The 24,817-nt window shown below is 37.2% G+C and overlaps 1 protein-coding gene across 1 annotated transcript in view; it reads left to right on the forward strand.

The window, feature by feature from the left end:
* Window positions 1-386: 386 nt before the first annotated feature.
* tkta (transketolase a) overlaps window positions 387-24,817 on the forward strand; it is a 32,125-nt gene continuing 7,694 nt past the window's right edge. The window contains exons 1-13 of the mRNA XM_022682575.2: window positions 387-619; window positions 6,382-6,499; window positions 7,629-7,742; window positions 8,688-8,785; window positions 10,270-10,461; window positions 10,799-10,917; window positions 11,649-11,845; window positions 12,967-13,131; window positions 17,914-18,070; window positions 21,500-21,630; window positions 22,537-22,620; window positions 22,774-22,867; window positions 23,865-23,987. Coding sequence (XP_022538296.1) covers window positions 513-619; window positions 6,382-6,499; window positions 7,629-7,742; window positions 8,688-8,785; window positions 10,270-10,461; window positions 10,799-10,917; window positions 11,649-11,845; window positions 12,967-13,131; window positions 17,914-18,070; window positions 21,500-21,630; window positions 22,537-22,620; window positions 22,774-22,867; window positions 23,865-23,987 — 1,699 coding nt within the window. The 5' untranslated portion in view covers window positions 387-512. The remainder of the gene's footprint in view (window positions 620-6,381; window positions 6,500-7,628; window positions 7,743-8,687; window positions 8,786-10,269; window positions 10,462-10,798; window positions 10,918-11,648; window positions 11,846-12,966; window positions 13,132-17,913; window positions 18,071-21,499; window positions 21,631-22,536; window positions 22,621-22,773; window positions 22,868-23,864; window positions 23,988-24,817) is intronic.

Genomic DNA, 24,817 nt, shown 5'->3' on the forward strand with positions numbered 1-24,817 from the left:
GACCTCCTATAATAAAGAATAAAGAAAACAAGTTCATATTCATAAAGTTCATAAAGGAATAACTAAGTGTTCCTGCATCTTGGCATCATGTTCTCCTCCACTAGTCTTACACAATGCTTTTGGATAACTGTATGCTTTACACTCCTGGTGCAAAAATTTTCAATTTGGTAAAATCAAAGAAAATCATAATTTTTTAAGTGATTTCTTATTTTTTTTCCAGAGCTGTAATATTGTAGATATTGAGGCACACACCCACATGCTTTGTCGTAGCTCATACACATTACCACTTGGGAGTGTGTGTGTGTGTCCATGTGTGTGTGTGTGTATGTGTGTGTGTGTGTGCCTGCCAGTCTGCATCTGGGTAAATCTGCCTCTCTTTCTCCTCCTCTCTGTCTCTCACTCTCTCTCACTCTCACACACACACACACACACTTATACACAGGTTGGGAGAGTAGCTGCTCTTTCTCTCCTCTCTCTCTCTCAGTCTGTGTCCCGCTGTTCGTTCTGCAGTTATGGAGGATTATCATAAACCGGATCAGGCCACGGTGCAGGCGCTCCGCAACATCGCCCAGCGCCTCCGCATCAACTCCATCAGGGCCACCACTGCAGCCGGCAGCGGGTAGGGGTCCCTACACACACCTGCACACACCTGCACACACCTTAACACACCTGCACACACACACTATCACACATTAACATACAATAACACACACTGGGAATCTGTAAAGTGATGTAATTCAATTTAACTTTCTAAACCTAAACTTAAACCTAAAAACACCCAGCATCACACACTCACACACACTCACACACACACACACACACACACTCGCACACACACACACTCACACACTCACACACACTCACACTCACTCACAAGCATGTAGTGAGGGAGGGTCTTTGTTCTTGTGGATTCAGAAACCTATATAGAAGATTAGAGACAGGGAAAATAATAATATTACATAAAAAAAATAATTCATTGTTATAAATCTAGCAAACTATTTAAAGCCAGAATCAGATTCATCAGCCAAATAAAAAAGCATTAATAAAGTAAATGTTAGAAATTAAAATTTTCTCTGCATAAGAATAAAAATAATAGCTTTGTTTATTTCTAAGCAAATTGTACTGTATTTACACAATACAGCTCAAAGCAGTGAACAGTAAAAAACAGCAACATGCAGAATTAAAGGAGCTTTTAAATTGATGGTGAATCTCTTTAAGATGGTTCTGTATATGTAGATCCCTTTAATAATAATACATAATTATTTAATAAGTCAAACATGCTAAACATGCAATGCCAATTTAAAGCCCAATTAAAATGTTTAAGCAGGTCTTTGTCTGGTTAACGGTTCTTCACGTTGGCGGGAAACCTCTGTAGGCGATTCTGTGTCGCATTAAAAAAGGGGTTCTACAATAATTCTGAGTTTTTGGGACTATATATATTACCCATAAATTTCTAAAAATATATAATATGATGATGAAAAATAAAAGGGTTCTTTAAAGAGCTATTAAAAGCTACAAATTGGTGGATAAGATAAGATAAGATAAGGTAAGGTAAGATAAGATAAGATAAGATAAGATAAGATAAGATAAGATAAGATAAGATAAGATAAGATAATCCTTTATTAATCCCACAGTGGGAAAATTTGCGATGTTACAGCAGCACAGAGGAAAGGACAGAGAAACAGGTCAGGAAAAGATATAAACAAATAATAATAAAAAAAATAAAATATAAAAATAATACAAAATAAATATAAATATAGAAATTATGTATGCTATTCAAAATTATTATACTATAGTTATAACATTGCCATCACTGTATAATAACATTTCTATAGTAATAATGTTAATAGTAATAATAGCTTTATTAATAAAGCAAAAGTCATACATACAATGCAATTTTAATTTTAATTGATTTTAAGATGTTTTTTTTTTTAGTAAAAGCTACGGTTCTGTGTAGAACCATGTTTAATCAAAGACCTATTAGTATGTTTAAATGGTTATTTTGCATTGGTAGAAAAGCCACGTCAAATCGAAGACCTATTTTTATAAGTTATTTATTAATGCACTCATTTATTTTCTTCGTTGCCTGGTTAGGAGGTTCTTTACATGTATGAAAAACGTCTTGCAGATGATTCTGCGTAGCATCACTATTTTTACGTCTTTAGCACTCTAGAGGACCTTTCTGCTTTAAATTTGTAGAATTTTAGAAAATCTTTGTGGAATTTTATTTTTCAGTATTATCAATATACGCTATTTTTATATATTCCTGCAATTGGCTTCAGTACTTTATGCCGCTGTGTGTTGTTATTTGGTGTTATTTGGTATTTTCTTATATGTATAATATTTGGGTTTCTCGGTTGCCCAGTCTCCTGCTGCCTCACTGTGTACTCTGTGTTATCTTCAGCGCTTCTGCTGGAGTGTTCAGGTTTCATTGTGTTTTGGGCTTTACTCTGAATAAACATGATAATAAGACTAGAATTACACTAGAATAGAGCTTTAGCTATTTATTGATTTTACACAGTAATTATAAGTAAGACATAATAACTCAATTTATATTTACTCTGGTATTTTGGCTCAGTGATGCTATATATAGAATTTATATAGATTTTTTTATAGAATGTATAAAAAAAAAACAAACCTGAATATTGTACATATGAGAATACACCACACCCTTTCCAGAATTTTCTAATAAATAAATCTATCTATCTATCTATCTATCTATCTATCTATCTATCTATCTATCTATCTATCTATCTATCTATCTATCTATCTATCTATCTATCTATCTATCTATCTATAGAAGGTTTTATATACTGAGCTGGTCTGTGGGTTTGCGTGCTGAATGTGTGTCACGTTGTGTCTCATTATCGTTGCGTAGTGGACGGATATAAATATGAGATTCTTCTCCTGCTTGCTGCCCTGTTTTTTGTCTTTTTCCAGCTTTTCTTGGTTTTCTTTAATTATTGTGGACACAGAGCTCACAGCATGCAAAAAAACATTGAATTACTGTTAATTTTTCTATTATTGTTATTGCATTGAAACAACATTGATCTCTTACATCAGAATTAATTTATTTGTGAACATCAATTTTACTTTGATTCAACGTTGACTTTACTTCCTACTATATTAAACACGTGTATCTTCTTTGTATTGTATTCTTATAGCCTGTTATATGTGTTTTTGCAGTGTAGATTCAGAACTCCAACCATTCAAAACCTTTAAATGAAAGTTAATTCAATGTCAGACATTAACCTCAACCTAACCATTAATCTCAACATTTACCAATGATGCCTATTAGGCAGTGTTAAACAAAGATTTTTTAAAGCTTGTCAACCATAAAAGATCTAATGCAACCAAAAAATGAACATTTATTCAACGTTCAACATAATTACCAAGCCATATTTCCAATTACATCCATTTTTTTGCAAGTTCTGATGTATAAGGAGGTGTTTAGATTTAGAACAGGGGCAGATCAGAACTGTACTCTACTGAACTACATTTTTGGAACGTCAGGAAATATTGTTTTCCCTTCTAAACCAGATACAGATTCAGATAGAAGGGGCAGAAAGGCATAAAGGCAGCATTTCTTTCATTTCAGACACAGCTAAACTGTAAAACAGAGTTGTTAGTGTGAATAATATTTAAATTTAAGTTTTTTAAAATGTTATTCAAACCCACACTAATAATTTTTATGGAGCTAAAACTGGTTCCTTTACAGCATCACCTAAAGTATTTTTGTTGCACTATTTTTTTTAGAGAGTAGGCTAAATACATAGCATTAGCGTATGACTTTGGAGCTCATTTGACCTCCTTGCCATGAGCCCAGACCGCACTGTCCAATCAGAGAGCTGTAGTTATGCAAACCCTCCAATCAGAGAGAGAGAGAGAGCTGTGCTTATGTAAAGGCTACTTTAGCAGCCATTAGCAGCTACTCGCCGCTAGTGTGTGTAAAGCATTGCTGTGTTGGATGCTAATATTCTGCACCTGCGTCCAGGTTAAAATCTTTACTGAAGTGATAAAAAGAGTAGTAGTGCAGATACATTGCCCACTGGAGACACACTGGAGACATCTTTTTAGTTCTGCATCACTGTGAAAGAGGCTGAACCCCTTTCAGACAGGCTGCTGTTCTCCATGTTATGCTAGCATTCTAGTGTTGGTACTGCCAGTGTGAAGCCAAGTCTCCCATCGCAAACTTGATTTTACTTCAAAACTATCCTCAGACATTTATTGTGTAGAGTAATATACAGTAGTTTGGTATTAGCTCAAGTTCTCACAATGGTAATTCTGTTTGTTTGCCAGTTAGCACAGATTTAGCGAGCTAGCATAATAGGTTAAAGTCGGCTCTGGAAAAAAATAAGAGAGCACTTAAAAATTATGAGTTTCTTTGATTTTACCAAATTGAAATCCTCTGGAATATAATCAAGAGGAAGATGGATGATCACAAGCCATCAAACCAAACTGAACTGTTTGAATTTTTGCACCAGGAGTAAAGCAGCATAAAGTTATCCAAAAGCAGTGTGTAAGACTGGTGGAGGAGGAGAACATGATGCCAAGATACATGAAAACTGTGATTAAAAACCAACCAGGGTTATTCCACCAAATATTTATTTCTGAGCTCTTAAAACTTTATGAAAATGAACTTCTTGTTTTCTTTGCATTATTTGAGGTCTGAAGGTTTTTTGTTATTTGAGCCATTTTTCATTTTCTGTAAATAAATGCTCTAAATAACAATATTTTTATTTGGAATTTGGGATAAATGTTGTCTGTAGTTTATAGAATAAAACAACAATGTTCATTTTACTCAAATATAAACCTATAAATATCAAAATCAGAGAAACTGATTCAGAAACTGAAGTGGTTACTTAATTTTAACAAGCCAAAAAATACCAAGTCATTTTTGCCAAGTGCTACAAACTAATCATGATGCTTTTATCAGATTTTTTCACTGATTTAAATATATAATTCAAAGGGTAATTAGACCTTCGGTTTAGAGTATTTTGGTTTCTTCTTATTTAGATAGGAGATAGGATGCTGGTCTTGCATGAATTGTGGCATTGCATGGGGGCATTGAAAAGATGGCCACAAATTGAACTGGCTTATATGCCTGTATGCCTGCATGTTCAATAATGCTTTTTAAACTTTCAATAACATTAATGAACAGTTTTATTGGTGTGTGGTGGAGTTATGCTCTGCTAGGTGAACACTGATGCTCAGGTTCTGACCCTGAGTCCTGTCCTTCAGTGGGGGGGGGGGGGGGGTGTTTACTACAGCAGGATAATCAGGTGCCTGTTGGGCGTCTTGGTTGGAACCTGGGCCTTGTCCCAATTTTAGAGTCAGGCTCAACAACACTAATCGTATTGTCCTTTCAGACACAAAGTCAAGAGTACTGAGAGTGTTGTTGTATTATTATACTGTATATGCATGCAAAAAAACAGAAAACAGATATGGGCTATACTTTAAACATACCTTTATCTGTTTTTGCAAATAAAGATTTTATTTACAGCTCAGGAAAAAAAATGAAGAGAGCACTTCATTTTCTGAATCAGTTTCTCTGATTTTGCTATTTATAGGTTTATATTTGAGTAAAATGAACATTGTTGTTTTATTCTATAAACTACAGACAACATTTCTCTCAAATTCCAAATAAAAATATTGTCATTTAGAGCATTTATTTGCAGAAAATTAGAAATAGCTGAAAAAAAAAACAAAAAAGATGCAGAGCTTTCAGACCTCAAATAATGCAAAGAAAAAAACAAGTTCATATTCATAAAGTTTTAAGAGTTCAGAAATCAATATTTGGTGGAATAATCCTGGTTTTTAATCACAGTTTTCATGCGTCTTGGCATCATGTTCTCCTCCACCAGTCTTACACACTGCTTTTGGATAACTTTATGCTGCTTTACTCCTGATGCAAACACTTAAGCAGTTCAGTTTAGTCTTGATTAGATTCCAGAGGTTTTTAATTTGCTAACATTAAAAACTGATAAATGTACAAATAGAAATGCTCCAAAATGATATGTAACAAAATATTTTTACATTGACTTTTATTCAAATTTAATATTTTTTTTTTCATTCTCTGGTAAAATAGAATTTTGCATCAAAAGGTGTAAATATGTGAACCGCATACCATTTTTCTTTCTGTGTGATGGCTATGCGAGTGTGTGTGTGTGTGTGTGTGTGTGTGTGTGTGAGCTAACCACATTCTCTAAGTGGCTGTGTGTGAGAGAGAGAGATGATGTCATCAAGTAGTGTAGACGTTACATAATCTGTTGATTCTATGAGCGCTTTGCTGCGTTGTATCACTGTGCTTGTGTCTGTATAGCATTAGAATAGTAGTGATATACTGTATTTCTCACACTCATTGGTGCTCTTCTGTTCCAGGCATCCCACATCATGCTGCAGCGTGGCCGAGATCATGTCTGTCCTCTTCTTTCACACCATGAAGTACCGACCAGACGACCCCAAAAACCCCAACAATGACCGCTTCGTCCTGTCCAAGGTATGACTGTGAGGAGGCTGGACAAAATAACAGAAACACTTATATACACTTATGTACACCAGGGGTTGGCAATTAAGTTTTGGAATCTGTTTTGGAAAATGAAGTTTATTGGGATGGAGTGCTACAGACTAGTAGCTCTCCAGTCCAGAGGGTTGTTGAACCCAATTGCAGAACAGTTGATCTTAAAGCAAAGCAGGTAAACCCAAGAAGAAAGGAAAAAATAAATAAATAAATAAACACACCGCTCCTCACGCAGGATCGAACTCGGGTCATCAGGGTCACGGTCCAATACATTACCACTTCCCCGGCAAGTGAATTGGGACACGGCAGGGAAAAGACGCCCTTATAGGACATAGGGAGCCCAAGAACGGGTGCAAAAACGAGAACAGGCGAAACTAAAGTCACGCCAAATGCAACAGAATGAGAGACAGGAGCGGAATGTAAACAAAAGCTCACCAGAGAAGCATTTTATTCATTTATTTTTTCATTATCGTTAATTATACTTCAAACAACCTGGGGCAGGTGTTTCATAGTAATGCCAATTCATTGAATTCAGGTGTTCCTGAATCACTTCCATGGTCACAGGTGTTTAATAAAAAAGCAGCAGCTAGGCATGCTGGGACAAACAGCTTCTACAAACATTAGTAATGGAAGAATGGGTCTCAGGCTCTCAGGAGCTCAGTGAACTCAGCACTGTGGTCCAGTGTGACAGGATGCAGCACCTGTGCAACAACAAGTCCAGTCGTGAAGTTTCTGCACTACTTACTACTAAATATTCCACAGCCAACTGTCAGTGATATTATAAAACAGTGGAAGAGACTGGGAATGACAGCAACTCAGCCACAAAGTATAGGGAACGCAGAGCTAATAACTACAGAGCTCCAAACTTCATGTGGCCTTTAGATTAGTTTAAGAACATTAGAGCATAGAGAACTTTATTTGCAGTGGTATAAAGCACACCACCACTGTACTCTAGAGTAGTGGAGATGTGTTCTCTGTAGTGATTAATCACAGTTCTCCTTCTGGCAGTCTGTTGGCAGTTGTGCCAAGTGTAAAGTTTGGTGGAGGGGGGATAATGCTAAATCATGTTCACGTTTAATGGCGTTTTTTTTTTTGGTTCTGCCCTCAGGGTCACGCTGCCCCGGCTCTGTACTCGATGTGGACAGAGACCGGCTTCCTGAAGGAGAGTGACCTGGTCAGTATGTGCCAGGTAGACTCCGCCCTGGAGGGCCACCCCACACCTGTGAGTAGCACACCTCATCACATCTAGATCAGCCTCAGCCATAGAATCGGATTTAGATCGGAGGCTTTAAGATCAAGTGATGCTCAAGTTATACAGATCTACTGGAAGCTGACCATAAACACAAATATAGACTATGTTTTAAGAGAGGTATCTGCACTGTACTGTGATCTGTACACAAAGGATTAGGGTTAGGGTTAGTATTAAGAATAGGTTTAGAAGGGTTAAGGATTGAGTTAGATGTTGGTTTGAGGTTAGGTTTAGGGCTATGGTTAGGTTTAGTAGGGTTTAGGTTAGAGCTGATGTCTGTAAGTTTTGGGATTTGGGGGATTTAGGCCCCTTTCTGGTGAGAATGAGTAATTGTACCGAGCATGCGCATTTTAAACAGGGCGGGTGTGATGCGGTATCCTTTCAGAGTGGATGAATCCGATTCCAGGTTATGTTCAGTCAGAAAGAGAGAGAGTGTTCAGTCAGAAACTTCACTCCTTCATTTATTTGGTTCACCTATGAGTGAATGAGCTACTGAGCTCTGAGTTTCCTCTTCTGAAGTCTCCATTGCTCTACCAGCCGCTCGCGTTCAGTAAAACTGAGCCGGATCCTCTTTTAGAGACACCCCAGTTTTTAGAATGAATATATTACCTGGCTTAGCAGGGATGATCATTTTCAGAACACTGGTATCATTAAACACAATATTTTATCCATATTTTTCTCCACTCAGAAATGCTTCTGCTTTCAATTTAGAAACAAAATAATATGGACTGCCACTTTAAGATTAAGTTTAGAGTCAGCAGGGTTGATACAGAAACCAATGGCAGACTTTACTAAATATATTAAATAAATCTTGTCTGTGTGTCTGTGTGTGTGTGTGTGTGTGTGTGTGTGTGTGTGTGTGTGTGTGTGTGTGTGTGTGTGTGTGTGTGTGTGTGTGTGTGTGTGTGTGTGTAACAGAAGCAGCAGTTTGTGGATGTGGCCACTGGGTCTCTGGGTCAGGGACTGGGCGTGGCCTGTGGAATGGCCTACAGTGGGAAATACTTCGATAAGGCCAGGTATGATCCCAATCCTCAATCCTGCACTTTACAGCTTTTACACACTAAAGTAGATTCATTCCTAAAGATTTTTATATTAAAACATTATTATTATATATTTTTATCTATCTACCTATTTATTTTTAAGTATTTATTCACACTTTTAACTGCAATGATTTCACTTTATTCATTATTTTATTTACGCTTACTTTAAATTTAAATTTAGCATCCAACAAGCCTAATCTTAATGTCGCCTAAACTCAAAACCCAATATAAACCCTAACTTCAACCAAAAACATGACTCAAACTCAACATTAATCTAATCCCAGTCTAAACCCTAACCCTAATATAACCCTAACTACTACAGTGTTCCTAAACCCACACTGGTAGTAATCATACCATATAGTGCATACTATAGTCTTAATTGGTTGGTTGTTAACTGTTTGTATCATGGATAGTAATTAAGCTACATTGCACCTGATACATGAATATGCATACATAATAATGCATTTTAATTGGTTAAAACTAAATAAATTTAGTAATGGTTTATGTTTAAAATTCTATTTCTATTAAATTCATTATGATAAAGCTGATTACCGTGGTGCTTTGGGTTCAGAATATTTGACTCCAAGAGCTTCCCTTACAATCTACTCAGCGGGGAGCAAAGATCTCACACAGAGTGTGTGTGTGTGTGTGTGTGTGTGTGTGGATCTGAAGGGGTGTGTGTTCCCTCCGTTTGCTGTCCTCTCCCGATTCTTCCGCTCTAATAATCAAAGCTCCAGAGGCCATCACCCAGCTATTTTTACTACACAGCCAAAATTCCACACACACACACACACACACACACACACACACATACACTCCTAAATGGAGCAGTACCCCTGTCCATTCCAGTGGAGCAGTATGTTTGTATGTTGGGTATTTGGGGGGTTTTGTTGTGTAGTACACCAGTAGTACAGCAGGAACAGTATTGTATAATAATAATAATAATAATAATAATAACCACATCAGTTCCTCTGATTTTGCTATTTATAGGTTTATATTTGAGTAAAATGAACATGTTGTTTTATTCTATAAACTACAGACATCATTTCTCCCAAATTCCAAATAAAAATATTCTCATTTAGGGCATTTATTTGGAGAAAAGATGCAGAGCTTTCAGACCTCAAATAATGCAAAGAAAACAAGTTCATATTCATAAAGGTTTAAGGTGTCTTACACACTGCTTTTGGATAACTTTATGCCACTCCTGGTGCATAAAAATCTTGGTTTGATTGTTTGTGATCATCCATCTTCCTCTTGATTATATTCAAGATGTTTTTGGCAAAATCAAAGAAAATCATCATTTTAAGTGTTCTTTTATTTTTCAGAATAAATCCATTCAGATTTCTAATAAATAATAACTTTTTTAGAATATCATTCTGGATTTTAATTATACTAGACCGTAATATAAATTTACTTTGGATATTTTGTGTGTGTGTGTGTGTGTGTGTGTGTGTGTGCAGTTACCGTGTGTACTGTCTGCTGGGTGATGGGGAGATGTCTGAGGGCTCTGTGTGGGAGGCCATGGCCTTTGCCTCCTACTATCAGCTGGACAACCTGGTGGCCATCCTGGACATTAACCGTCTGGGCCAGAGCGATCCGGCGCCCCTGCAGCACCACATGGAGAAGTACCAGAGACGCTGTGAGGCCTTCGGGTGAGACACATCACTGGGGTTTTTTTTTTTTCCAGGGCGAAATTAGTAAACCAATCAATTGACCCAAAGACAAAAAATAGCGTTAAAAACACAATGTGCAGCAAGAAGATTGGCAATACTTTGCAAAGCTATTGTGAAAAAGACAGGGTTTAAATACACAAAGCATAAGGAGTCACAGGTGAGACTAAATCAGTACTCAGGGGAAGATGATCGTAAAAATTGTTCGGAATTGGCTGAAGTATGGAATTATGGGAATTGTAGTTTGAGTCAGTGGAGGCAAGAGGGCGACCAATAACTATAACAATGCTGTATTGTAATGTTTCTGTGTGTATTATAGATGGCATGCGATTATTGTTGATGGACACAGTATTGAGGAGTTGTGTAAGGCCTTGACTCAGCCTCGCCACCAGCCCACCGCCATCATCGCCAAGACCATCAAGGGAAAAGGCATTCCGGGTATCAGAACATGTTATTTTACTGTTTGAATGGGTGTAGATTTGCCTCTTTAACTGCATTCTTATTATTCAGTAATTAATGTGTATTATTATTCAGTTATAAATATAGCATGTCGTCACTGTCCAATTAAAAACAAGTATCTCCATTTTACTACATAATTTGAACAGACAAACTGTTTCTTACACTGTGACAAAATGTCTTGATGAACTGACCAATAGAAATGCTAGTAATACTTCAAAATGACCAGAAATATATATAGTTTTTACATTGATTTCCATTGAAAGTTTAGAGGGTTTTTTCTCTCTCCTGTAAAGTTGCTGGTTTGGAGATACTTGTTTTTGGTTGGACAGTGACGATACTTAATATACTTTTTGCTTTGCCTAGTAAAACATGCTTTTCCGTACATTTAATGAATTTAGGCAGATTTTTTTTCTTTGTATGTTTGTTTTTTAATCTAATACATCTAATTCTATAATCCAATTATAAATCAAAACATATTATTTAACAATTACTGTAAACTAGTGTAAAATTGGTATCTACTATAATACTACTACATAAGCAGTTATATAATGGATTTGTGGTGATATTAATTTCGCAGGCACTTTAAAGAGGGGTATCCATTCCTAATCCCATAGATCTGATGCCAATCCGAGATTCAGCTAATCCAGCAGCATGACTCCATTCTGTCTTGTTTCCCGTTTCTCGTGTGTGTGTGTGTGTGTGTGTGTCAGTGGCGGAGGATAAGATGGGATGGCACGCGAAGGTTCTGCCGAAGGACATGGCGGAAGGTGTGATCAGAGACCTGCAGAGCCGCATCCTCAACAGCAACAAGCGCATGTACCCGGCCACGCCCACCGAGGATGCCCCGCCCGTCAGCCTGCGCAACGCCCGCATGCCCAGTGCTCCCAGCTACAAACCAGGAGAGAAGGTGTGTGTGATAAAGAGAGACAAAGAGAGACAGAGATAAAGAGAGAGAGAGAGAGAGACAGTTGAATGAATGTATTACTTTTTATATTTAGGCGAAGGACAAAATATCATTATTGATATTTCGTGATGTATCTTATCGCTTTCGTTTGCAATACATTATCGATATGTACAGATGCCACTGAAGGTGTAGATGATCAAGGTTTAACACTTTGTGTGTCTGTGATGCTAATGTTAATGCTAATGACTGATTGGTGTAAATATATATGTGAGACAGATGATACAAATGGAGTGTTTATGAAGGCAAGAATAAATGTGTGTAAATGAAAAACACCCAACACACTGTACTGCCATCACATGTTTGGAAACATTTGATTTTCACTGTAGTATGGTTTCCACTAGGGATGGGACAAAATATTGATATTGCAATACATGATTTTTCAATACTTTATCGATATGTGGCATCAACTATTGAAATTTTTATTGAACTCTCCAAATTAGACCTACTGAAGTTACTTCTTCATTGCTCCACATGGTGGTGCTATAATCAAAAGAATGGGGTTAATAAACTTGCAGTAAAGAATATTGGTTGTTACTTTTTGTGAAACTGGCACCAACAAATCCATAATTCCTGGTATTTGTTTATTTAGTGTGAAGTATCATAGAGATTTGTCTTGCGATATATCAAGTATCGCAGAATCAGCGGGCTAAGCGCTGCCACTATGATTGGGAGATCACTGGTTGGAATCCTGGTCATGCAGCTTGCCATCGGCTGCCAGAGCCCAGAGAGAGCACAATTGGTCTTGCTCTCTCTGGGTGGGTACAGTAGATGGAGCTCTTTTCCCTCATTACTCCTAGAGTGATGTGGATCAGCACAAGGCTGCCTCTGTGAGCTGATGTATCAGAACCAAGTCGCTGCGCTTTTCTCCAAAGACACTGTAATGCTACTCAGTTCAAAAAGAGGCGGAGTCTGACTTCACATGTGTCAGAGGAGGCGTGTGCTAGTCTTCACCATCTTGGTGTTGGGGCATCACTAGTGATAGGGGAAGTCCTAATGAGTGGGTTGGATAATTTGTCTAAAAAATGTAGAAATAAAACTCGGTATGTTGCTCTGTCTTCTTGCAGGTTTCCACCCGTAAAGCGTACGGGATGGCTCTGGCCAAGCTGGGGCGCTATAACGAGCGCGTGGTAGCCATGGACGTGGACACCAAAAACCTAACCTACTCAGAGATCTTTAAGAACGAACACCCGAACCGCTTCGTGGAGTGCTACAGCGCAGAGCAGAACATGGTATGGATACTTCATATTCTCCACACTAAAGTCAGGAACTTCTGTTTGGCATAACCCAGGTCCTAGTCTCAACTCTTAAGGGCTCTATTTTAGCAATCTGACGGCAAGCCATTAACCATGCAGCTTGATTTAGAGCGTGTCTGTGTGTCGTTGCTATCGTAAAGACAGTTACAAGTACACATTGTGCTGCTCAAAACGTGCAAAAGACATGTACTAATTCTGTTAATTAATCATGTGTGTGGTTAATTTTGGGTGTAACATGAAATAAACCAACCTTTTTCTTTAAGAGCCAGGTGAGCTCTGACTTTGGCAGATTGCTATTTTAAAGGCGCAGCTACCGCTTCTCAGCAGAGGAAACTGACTAATTCACGCTCATTCATTCAGTTTATTGTTGATGTAAAAGTCGGCATAGCTGCTAAGTGGAACATGCTGTGGGTTTGTTCACAATTGTTGGACAGGCAATTCCAACAATTTCAATTGCCAAGATAGCAATACATTTTTGACGTTTGACTGTTGTCTAGGTTGTATTCAGTCAATGGCATAACATAATGGCATAATAATGGAAATTCCCCTTAACATACCTCATATCCTGACCACCACACCCACCAGCAGAGACATATTCACAAGCACTGTTGCTATTTAAACGATGCAGGGGGAAAACGTGGAAATAGACTGTAAGATAAAACAACTGTGATGTAGGCATCTGTTTTTAAATGCTATTTTTATCTTACATAAATCTATGGCTTGATTATCACAATACGGCAAAGTAACAAATCAAACTGTGTTTTAAAAAAAAGTTGCACATATGCGCAGTGCACACTCCACTTATCCTGTTTTTTGTGTTTTTGCACTTAAACTATGAGCTAAATGTAAAAATTGCTTGTTTAAAATGTATTGTATTTTCTATTCTTAAAGCATGTTAAATTATATTAGATTAGAGGAAATTCATATAGACATTATTCTTGTAGCCTAATTAACTGATGTTTAGGCTGTGGATCATTGTTTGCAGTGTTGGTGTTTTAATCGTTCAGAGATCTGTTCTTAATAGACATTGTTCTTAATATAATAGGTCTATGCTTCTTCAGTGTTGCAATGTTAATTAACATCATTCTGAACAGATTTCGCTCATTTAAACAGCCCAAAAAAAACTCAGTTTTAACGCTCTACTTACTAAAAAAAGATGTCGGGTTTAAATCGGGCTCGGGCTCAAAATGACAATTTATGTGGCGAATTGGACTGGATATTTTCAGAAATATTATTTATTAGTTATTAGTATTACTTTCTTGTTTCAATAAGTAACAAGTCGAAAATGATTCACATACAATTTTTAATTGATAATAAAAACCAACGTAATATTTAATTTATAATTAAGAATAAGAATTTTGAACCCTATAATAATAAAATTTGCATTAAAATAGTTGTAAAAATAAAACTAATTATTAATGCAGCGTCTGAGCTGCTGTGATATGGTCTTTCTGCTGTGTAATGCTGCTGATTCACTGTGTGATGCAGGTCTGGAGCTGCAGCTGCATATATAGGTCTTATGTATATGAAGCCCTGGGGACGGTTTATGACAGCAAGTGTCTCGCTGCTGACTCAGGAGCATCTATACATTACAGAGCCAGACTCAGTATCTGAACCCGCTATACGCGCTCCCGCTCTCTGGGAGGCTCTGATTGGTCCAGAGATGCCGCCCTCTCTAAACTGGTGAAAGCTGGTTGGCTGAATAATGCATGGTGGTGCATCAATAATGCAGACGCAGTGAAGCAGTGACCCACTTACGCTCCAGTTTGCAGAATATGATGCTGCACTGTGTGTTCCTGCTGCAGTCTGCCGTGCAGAAAAGCCCTCCGCATGAGTTCTGATCCACTGCAGCATTCATGAGCTGGGATTCACCGCACTGAAGCGGGAAATAATTAAAGGAAAAATATTCATTTTGAGAAAATGTTTAATATTAAAGCAGCAATCCTTGAGATTTTTCCTTTTGAATGGACAGCAGTTGTATTTCTGAGTGTGGAGGAAATAAAATATTCTATTTTATGCATCTTTTTTACGTCTTACACATTCTTATATATTCATCCTTAAAACAGAGTGGCCTGGTAGGTTTGTTGGATATAATTGTTATTTAAATTTTAACAGTATTTCATATTCATAAAAAAATGAACAAAAAAAACCTTCACAGTGCAATTTATATACATTAACTTGCATTAAAAGAGCTTTTCTACATGCACATTCTGTGCAATTACACATTCTCACCAGAGAGGGCTCCAATTCCCCAAATCCACAACACTCACAGACTGTCACTTTAAACTAGAGATTCAAAATCTAATGATATTTCATTTATTAATAGCACAAAACTTCTGTGCAATTTTCTGATCTGTAGAAGACATCAAATGAATTATTTGTATTACAAACTGACGAAAACATTCAGCCAATCACATTCAGGTTTTCAGTGGGTGGGATCTGTTGCAAAAAAATAGTCACTTTAATTTTTCTGGAATTGACTATAAATATAATGACTATAAAGATGACCTTCCAGTGAGGTCATCTGCCATTGATCCCATCCTCAGGGTTCAGGAGTCTGGGTGGTTGCCATGGATTTTCTACGTAGTTGCTAGGTGGTTGCTATGCTGTTGATAGTTGCTTATAATAACTATTCTACTAAACTACATGAATCCCAAAAATTCATATAGTCTGTCCTGCAGTTTAAGAGCTGCTATATTGCACATGGATCTGGGTGGTTGCTATGGATTTCCTACGTAGTCGCTAGGTGGTTGCTATGGTGTTGTTAGGTGCTTGGAATGTGTTATTAAGTGTCCCTATGCAGTTGCTATGGTTTCCAAGTGGTTGCTGTGGTTTGTTGAGGTGGTATCTAGGGTGTTATTGGGATGGTTGCTGTGGGTTGGGTCAAGTTAGCTTTTTAAGAATCTGGTAGAAAAAGAAGAAAACCGATGAAGAATAGCATTAATATAAAACACAGACACAGTTGCTAGGTGGTTGCTATGGTGTTGCTAGGTGCTTGCAATGGTGTTATAAGTCGTGTCTATGCAGTAGCTTAGTGGCTGGTAGGGTATTGATAGGTGATTGCTGTGTTACTATAGTTTCCAAGAGGTTGCTGTGTTTTGGTTAGGTGGTAGCTAGGGTGTCATTGGGATGGTTGCTGTGGGTTGGGTCAAGTTAGCTTTTCAAGAATCTGGTGGAAAAATAAGAAAACCAATGACATTCTGGCTGGTCTCCTTTTAGACTAAACAGACCAATCAGAGTGCTCTGTGGGTGGAATTTACTTTCGGAACATACAGTATATAGGCGAATTGAAACTGAAATAATCATAACTATTCTTAACATTTTGCATAGTTGACCAAACTACATGATTTCCAAAAATTCATATAGCCTGTCCTGCAGTTTAAGAGCTGCTGTATTTATTGCACATGTGCAGAGAGGCTGATGGGTTTCTGGTTGAACTGTGAGCTGGATAAAGGAGATTTTTGATACAGGAAGCAGGAAATTACAGCAAGTGTGTGAGATGAAACTCATATGAGGAGTTTAGGTGATTTCCTGTTTCAGCATTCTGCTTCTGTCTCTCTGATAAAGCTCTCTGTGAGCAGGAGGCTTGGGATACAGTATTTAGTTTTCTTTGAGGCAGATGTTGAGCAGATGTTTCAGAGGAGGTATTTCCAGACCTGCTCTTGGAGAATGTTTCTTTAGACATTAGCTCACACTCTGATTTCACCCCACATTTTAATAAAAGTTCTATTTAAAGCCCTTTTTACATTATGGCCCAAGAATTCAAATTCAAATCCCAGACCACGCTGCTTCACCATCAGCAACCGGAGCCCGAGCGAGGGCATTGGGCGACTCTCTCTCTGAATGGGTGGAGGGCACTGTCTACACTTGCCGAGGCTTGCAAAAGTATTCATACCTCCTAAACTTTTTCACATTCTGTCACCTTACAACCACGAACTGAAATGTGTTTTATTGAGATTTTAAGTGACTGATCAACACAAAATTGCACATAATTGTGAAAGTGGAATGAAAATGATACATAGATTTTTTTTTTTAAATATCAAATAAAAATCTAGAAAGTGTGATGTGTAAAAGTATTCAGCCCCCCATATTAATATTCTTTGATCTAAACCATTCCACTGTAGCTCTGGCTGTATGTTTAGGGTCATCGTCTTGCTGGAAGGTGAATCTCCTTCCCAGTCTCAAGTCTTTTGCAGCCTCCAACAGGTTTCCTCCATCCATCTTCCCATCAGCTCTGACCAACTTCCCAACTCTGTCCCTGCTGAAGAAAAGCATCCCCACAACATAATGCTGCCACCACCATGTTTTACAGCACTTTTTATTTAGGGCAAAAAGTTCAATTTTGGTCTTATCTGACCACAGCACATTTTTCCATATGTTTACTGTACAAATAGCACTTCTTATGTATTTTTTTCAACAGTGGCTCTCTTCTTGCCGCTCTTCCATAAAGGCCAGATTTGTGGCGTGCACGATTTATAGTTGTACTGTGGACAGATTCTCCCACCTGAGCTGTGGATCTCTGCAGCTCCTCCAGAGTGACCATGTATACTGAGACTAAATCACACACAGATGGACTCTGGTAACTAATTAAGTGATATCTGAAGGCAGTGAATTTTATTTAGGGGGTTCAGAGTAAAGGGGGCTGAATACTTTTCAGGTTTTTATTTGATAAAATTATGGCACAGACATCCGCTGGCTGATGAATTAGAGGTGGAGACACTTTTAAGTGTATTGTATGATCCATGATTACCTGTGCAGGTGAGCGTAGCTACCGGCTGTGCCGCCCGTGAGAGGAACATCGTGTTCGCCAGCGGACTCGCCACCTTCTTCACCCGCGCCTACGACCAGATCCGCATGGCCACCATCTCCGAGAGCAACATCAACCTGTGCGGCTCTCACTGCGGCCTGTCAATAGGTTAGTGGCTCCTCCTCCTCCTCCTCCTTCATCTTAATGACTCCTGACCCTTTCAGTCCCGTGCACTCCCCCAGAATCTCTTCTAATCCCTCCTCTTTCTCACCTGCTGTAGATTCCAGCACCTCCAACTCTCTGTAGAGTAGAGTCTGTAGATCACGGTCATACCAAAACCTTATCACCCTATTAATTATTAATTATTATTAATTATGTTTCATATTCTATATTCTAGATTTCCATTGTGATATTTTGTTATTGAGCCAGTAGAAATGATCCAAAATTACTTGGGATAATTTTACACTACCGGTTAAAAGGTCTAATAAACAACCTGAAATCGTACAAAATCTAGTGAATATAAATTCTACAAAGGTTTGCAAACATTGGCAAGATGTTTAAGGAAAGAAATTAACTTAAAAACTAAAAAAGGCTGTTTATATATTTAAAAACAAAAATTGTATATTATCCAAAAACTAAAAATAAACAGTATATTGTAAGTTAAAAATGGGGTGGGGGCTTTTTTTAGGAAACAAGTCATCATTAACAATTTACAGCTGGCATGTAATTTCCAATGCATTCTTAAGGCAACATTTTTTTTTTAAGTAAAAGTCTTTTCTACATAGTCCCTAAGGTGACATCATGTAAAAAAAAAAATAATGCATGCAAAGCTGTGGGAATGAGATCATAATGTGTGGGAAAGAGATAAGTAAGGCTTGACAATGAGATAATTAAGGTGTGGGAATAAGATAATTAATTAAGACTAATAATGTCATAGCCAGAAAATGATAAAGCTTCTTTTTATTTTTATCTCTGAATTGATTATATGATATTTTTGAGTCTCTCACAGTAAGAAAAAGTAAAAACACTTCATTCTTATACTAAAAGCTGATTGGCTCAGACCCAGACAGTATTCAGACCCGTTTACCTTTCTTAAGCAGTCATATTGAGCACAAACCCTGAGAGCTGCTTGTTTCCACAATTTAATTATCTCGTTCCCACGCCTTAATTATCTTGTTGGAAGGCATTATTTTTGTTTTAACATGATGTCACCTTAGGGGCTTTGTTCTTACCGTCAGAGTACTGTTTGCTACACCTTCAAAAGACTCTTGGAAACTGGAGAAAACTGCTACAGGAAGAGTCACGTCTGGCTGACCCACATGGAAACAGCAGCTTTAGCCTTTAGTCTCAGATTAACATGATTAAGGACTGAGATTCAGTTTTAGCAGTGAGCTAAATAATAAAGGTGTTCTAAAACTCTTGACTTTTAACTGGTAGTTTATATATTTACATAAACATACAGTATTAAACATATATTAAGGTTTTCCTGCTTTTTTGGGTGTATGAGGTTTTGTGATGAGCGCTGGTGATGTCACTGTTACTGTATGGTAATTAATGGTCTCTGTTTTTCTCCTGAGATGATGTGTTTTGTTTTCCTGCCCCTCTGGAGGTGGAGTTCTCATTAGCCCCTCCCTCTCTCACTTCCCCCGGGCCATCTCGGAGGCTGTCTCCGGGTGACCACCTGTCCCTTCGTTAGTACAGGTACACTGCATGTCACTGTGGCTGTCTGTCTGTCTGTCTGTACACCTATAGTATAACTGCCTGCCCTTTATGTCTGCCTGTCTGCCTGTGCAGCTTTCTAAAACCCAGCTGTAACAGGATTAGTTTAATAATAATAATTGTGGATTGATTTGAATCCTGGACATATCCAGTATGAATCTGCAGTGCTAATTGTGGAGCTATTTTATTCCAGCATGAATTATGCACTACATAAAATGAAGTGATTTTATTGCAGTGTGAATCTGCAGTATTTGTAGTCTTAATAGTTCATACCTTTCCAGTATGAATCTGCAAAATGTGTATTTTCATAATAACACCTGGAGTGTAATTTAATGCAGTATGTATCGGCAGTGATGATAAGAACTGGAGGGATTGGAATGCAGTATGAATCTGAAGTGACAGTACTAATTATGGAATATATTAATTCAGTATGGATCTGCAGTGATAGCAATAAATGAGGAATATTTTTAATCCAGTATGAATCCACAGTCTAAAATCAATACTTGTAACTATGGATCTTTTAAAATTCAGTTTAATTCTTTAATGTCTTTAGTCTAGCAGTAACATGCAAGGACAAATTAATCCAGTATGAATCTGCAGTGATGGTAATAACTGAGAAAAGATTTTAATCCAGTATGAATCTGCAGTAATAGTAATTATTAAGGAAAGATTTGGATCCAGTAAGAATCTGCAGTGATGGCAATAACTGATGCAAGAGTTTAATCCAGTATAAATCTGCAGTCACGATAACAATCGAGGAGAGATTTTAATCCAGTATGAATCTGAAATCATTGTAACAATTGAGGAGATATATTAATCCAGTATGAATCTGCAGTCACGGTAACAATTGAGAACAAATTTTAATCCAGTATGAATCTGCAGTCTTTGTAATAACTGAGGAGATATTTTAATCCAGTATGAATGTGCAGTCTTTGTAATAACTGAGGAGATATATTAATCCAGTATGAATCTGCAGTCACAGTAACAATTGAAAACATATTTTAATCCAGTATGAATCTGCAGTCTTTGTAATAACTGAGAAGATATTTTAATCCAGTATGAATCTGCAGTCTGACAGTAATAACTGAGAAGATATTTTAATCCAGTATGAATCTGCAGTCTTTGTAATAACTGAGGAGATATTTTAATCCAGTATGAATGTGCAGTCTTTGTAATAACTGAGGAGATATATTAATCCAGTATGAATCTGCAGTCACAGTAACAATTGAAAACATATTTTAATCCAGTATGAATCTGCAGTCTTTGTAATAACTGAGGAGATATTTTAATCCAGTATGAATGTGCAGTCTTTGTAATAACTGAGGAGATATATTAATCCAGTATGAATCTGCAGTCACAGTAACAATTGAAAACATATTTTAATCCAGTATGAATCTGCAGTCTTTGTAATAACTGAGAAGATATTTTAATCCAGTATGAATCTGCAGTCTGACAGTAATAACTATGGGAGATATTAATCCAGTATGAATCTGCAGTCTGACAGTAATAACTATGATATATATTAATCCAGTATGAATCTGCAGTCTGACAGTAATAACTGTGAGATATATTAATCCAGTATGAATCTGCAGTATGATAGTAATAACTATGAGATATATTAATCCAATATGAATCTGCAGTCTGACAGTAATAACTATGGGAGATATTAATCCAGTATGAGAAATAAATCAGATTCTTAATCACAAGCCAGTCATTTACTAATTAAACTACAGGACCTGCTGGATAAATCTAATCGAGCTCCAGTGGTCTTATATCCCAGTTCTAATGTACAGTGTTTATGAGTACATGTGGTGTGTGTGTGTGTGTGTGTGTGTGTGTGTGTGTGTGTGTGTGTGTGTGTGTGTGTGTGTGTAACAGCTGAAGATGGACCCGCCCACATGGGTCTGGAGGACATGTCTATGTTCAGGACTCTTCCCACTGCTACTGTTTTCTACCCCAGTGACGGCGTTTCCACTGAGAAAGCTGTAGAGCTGGCGGCTAACACCAAGGTACACCTGATACCACTGATCTGCTCAGACACGCCCACTTTACCAGTGCGAAAACTCACCATCGAGTCAATCAAGTGATAAAGATGATGCTTCTGTTTCCACTTCTGTCTGTAATGACTAGACTGATAACACACTTCTGTACTTTTACTCTCAGTTCTTCAGTATTACAGTTTACTATAAACTACTTCAGCAATACTTAAGTACAAATAATGTTGAATACTTTAGTACTTTCACTTAAGTGTGAAGTTTAAAGACACTTTAACTTTTACTCAAGTCACTTTTTTGATGTGTGACTTGTTCGTTTACTCAAGTCAGTGCAGTGTTCTCTAGTTTCCATTCGATGTGGCAAACAGCTCTGAAAAAAATAAGAGACCACTTAATTTAAAATATATATATATTTAAGAGGAAGATGGATGATCACAAGCCATCAAACCAAACTGAACTGCTTGAATTTTTGCACCAGGAGTAAAGCAGCATAAAGTTATCCAAAAGCAGTGTGTAAGACTGGTGGAGGAGAACATGATGCCAAGATGCATGAATTAAAACTGTGATTAAAAACAAGGGTTATTCCACCAAATATTGATTTCTGAACTCTTACTTTCTTTGCATTATTTAAGTTCTGAAAGCTCTGCATCTTTTTTGTTATTTCAGCCATTTCTCATTTTCTGCAAATAAATGCTCTAAATGACAATATTTTTATTTGGAATTTGGGAGAAATGTTGTCTGTAGTTTATAGAATAAAACAACAATGTTCATTTTACTCAAACATAACTCTTCATTTTTTTCAGAGCTGTAAGTCAAGGGATCCTATAATACTGGCATATCAGTGTAATACAGCATCATTACCAGTACACTAAATAAGCTCCCAATAAGTTTCCATTAAAAATCTTTTGTATCTGTCTGCAGGGAATTTGTTACATCCGGACCAGCCGCCCTGAGAGCTCCATCATCTACAACAGCAATGAGGACTTCCATGTTGGACAGGCCAAGGTATCTGCATGCTCAGTGCAGAGCATGACTCCAAAAATGAAATTACAGAAGATGAAATGCCTAATATGCCTGTTTAAGCTAAAAAAAAAAAGACATATCTTATGTGTAATAAATGATGTAAAAGCATTAATACCTGTGTTCTCGATGCCTCAGGTGGTGTGTCAGAGTAAGGATGATCAGGTGACGGTGGTGGGCGCTGGAGTGACCCTGCATGAAGCTCTCGCTGCAGCCGAACAGCTAAAGAAAGGTACAGAGGAGATAAAGAGAGGAGTTTATGATGTTTGGTTGTGCTTAAAAAAGAAACAGATGCTTATGTAGACCAGTGTGCAAACTGGCAGCTTGAATTATTATATATAAATATAACATTTACAGATACACTGAAAAAAATGACGTGTAAAATTGATTTTAAAAAAGTTTCGCAACTTTCTGCATTAGATTTTTTTTTAAGTAAATTTAATTTCATGTAAATTTAAGTAACTTCAACTCGGTCGCAAGACTTAAATAGAGTTACATAGAGTAAATAACTGAACTGAACTTCAGTCAAGCCTTTCTTTTAGTAAACTTTACTTCATTTCTGCATACAATATTACCTAATTACAATTACTTCATTCATACAATAATATTCAAATAATTTATGATACATAATATATTATAATTCCTGAAAATTTAACTATTTTTACTTAAAACACACATATTACACTGCCTCAACACATGGATGGCATGGAATACATTATTTTTAGTATACTAACAAGAATGTATTACATGCCATCCATGTGTTGAGACAGTGTAATATGTGTGTTTTAACTAAAAATATAAAAAATTCAGGAATTATAATATATTATGTATCATAAATAATTTGAGTAATATTGTATAAATGAAGTAATTGTAAGTGGGTCAGTTTCCTGTGCTGATAGCGCTGTGCAGAAGCACAAGGCTGCGTCTGTGAGCTGATGTATCGGAACCGAGTCGCTGCGCTTTCCTCCGAGCATTAGCGCTGTGATGCTACTCAGCAATGCTGCATCAGCAGCAGTTCAAAAAAAGTCGGAGTCTGACTTCACATGTATCGGAGGAGGCGTGTGCTAGTCTTCACCCTCCTGGTGTTGGGGTATCACTAAGGATAAGGAGAGAAAATGGAAAATTGCAGGAATAAAACTATTAGAATAATAACTTTTAGTATATTTATTTAGTCCTACTTTGCTACAGGTTATGCTAATGCTGCATGTGATGATGTGATTTTTGTTCAGAGAGGATCTACATTCGCGTGATCGACCCTTTCACCATCAAACCCCTCGACACCAAGACCATCATGGATCACACTCGCAGCACCAAGGGCCGCATCCTGACTGTAGAGGACCACTACTACGAAGGTGGGTTTCGGCTCGGGCGGGGCGGCCGTGCCGTGTCCCAGTGGAGCTCTCTGATTGGCTGACGGTGGCAGAACATGCCATTGTGGCAAACTGCGATTGGTTTGACGGCAGAACACGTGATGTGCTGGCGTTTTGTGATTGGCCCAGAGTATAAAATGACAAAATGCATTGTTTCTGAGGAAAGAGAGAGAGAGAGAGAGAGAGAGACAGAGAGAGAGAGAGAGAGAGAGAGTGTGTGTAAGAGGCAGAGAGAGAGAGAGTGAGGTCACAAGAGGCAGAAAGAAAGAGACACCCTTTACAAACCCTCATCAAAAATGTAGTGATCACAAAATATATTTTTACAGTTTTACAATGATATTTATATGTTACTAGATAATGTTAAAATGTGTAACATGGCTAATCACACAATTATGTATATAATTAATAACATTGATATTTTATTTACATAAGTAGGCTAAATTTGAGCTTTTTTGACTCATTTTTTTATTGTTTTTGTGTCAAAAAATGATATAAAATATATTATATTAACATATGAATAAAAAAAATGAATGCAGAAAGAGAATGAGAGTGAGTGAAGGACTATAGTGGAAATAAAGTAAAAGGAAAAGAGAGAGAGAGAAAGAGAGAGAGTGAGGTCACAGGAGGCAGAAACAAAGAAACACCCTTTACAAACCCTCATCAAATATATAGTGATTACAAAATATATTTTTACAGTTTTACAATGATATTTATATGTTACTAGATAATGTTATAATGTATAACATGGCTAATCACACAATTATTATGTATTTAATTACTTACACTAATATTTTATTTACATAATTAGGCTA

The sequence above is a fragment of the Astyanax mexicanus genome, chromosome 24 (genome assembly GCF_023375975.1).
Source record: "Astyanax mexicanus isolate ESR-SI-001 chromosome 24, AstMex3_surface, whole genome shotgun sequence".
NCBI lineage: Eukaryota > Metazoa > Chordata > Actinopteri > Characiformes > Acestrorhamphidae > Astyanax > Astyanax mexicanus.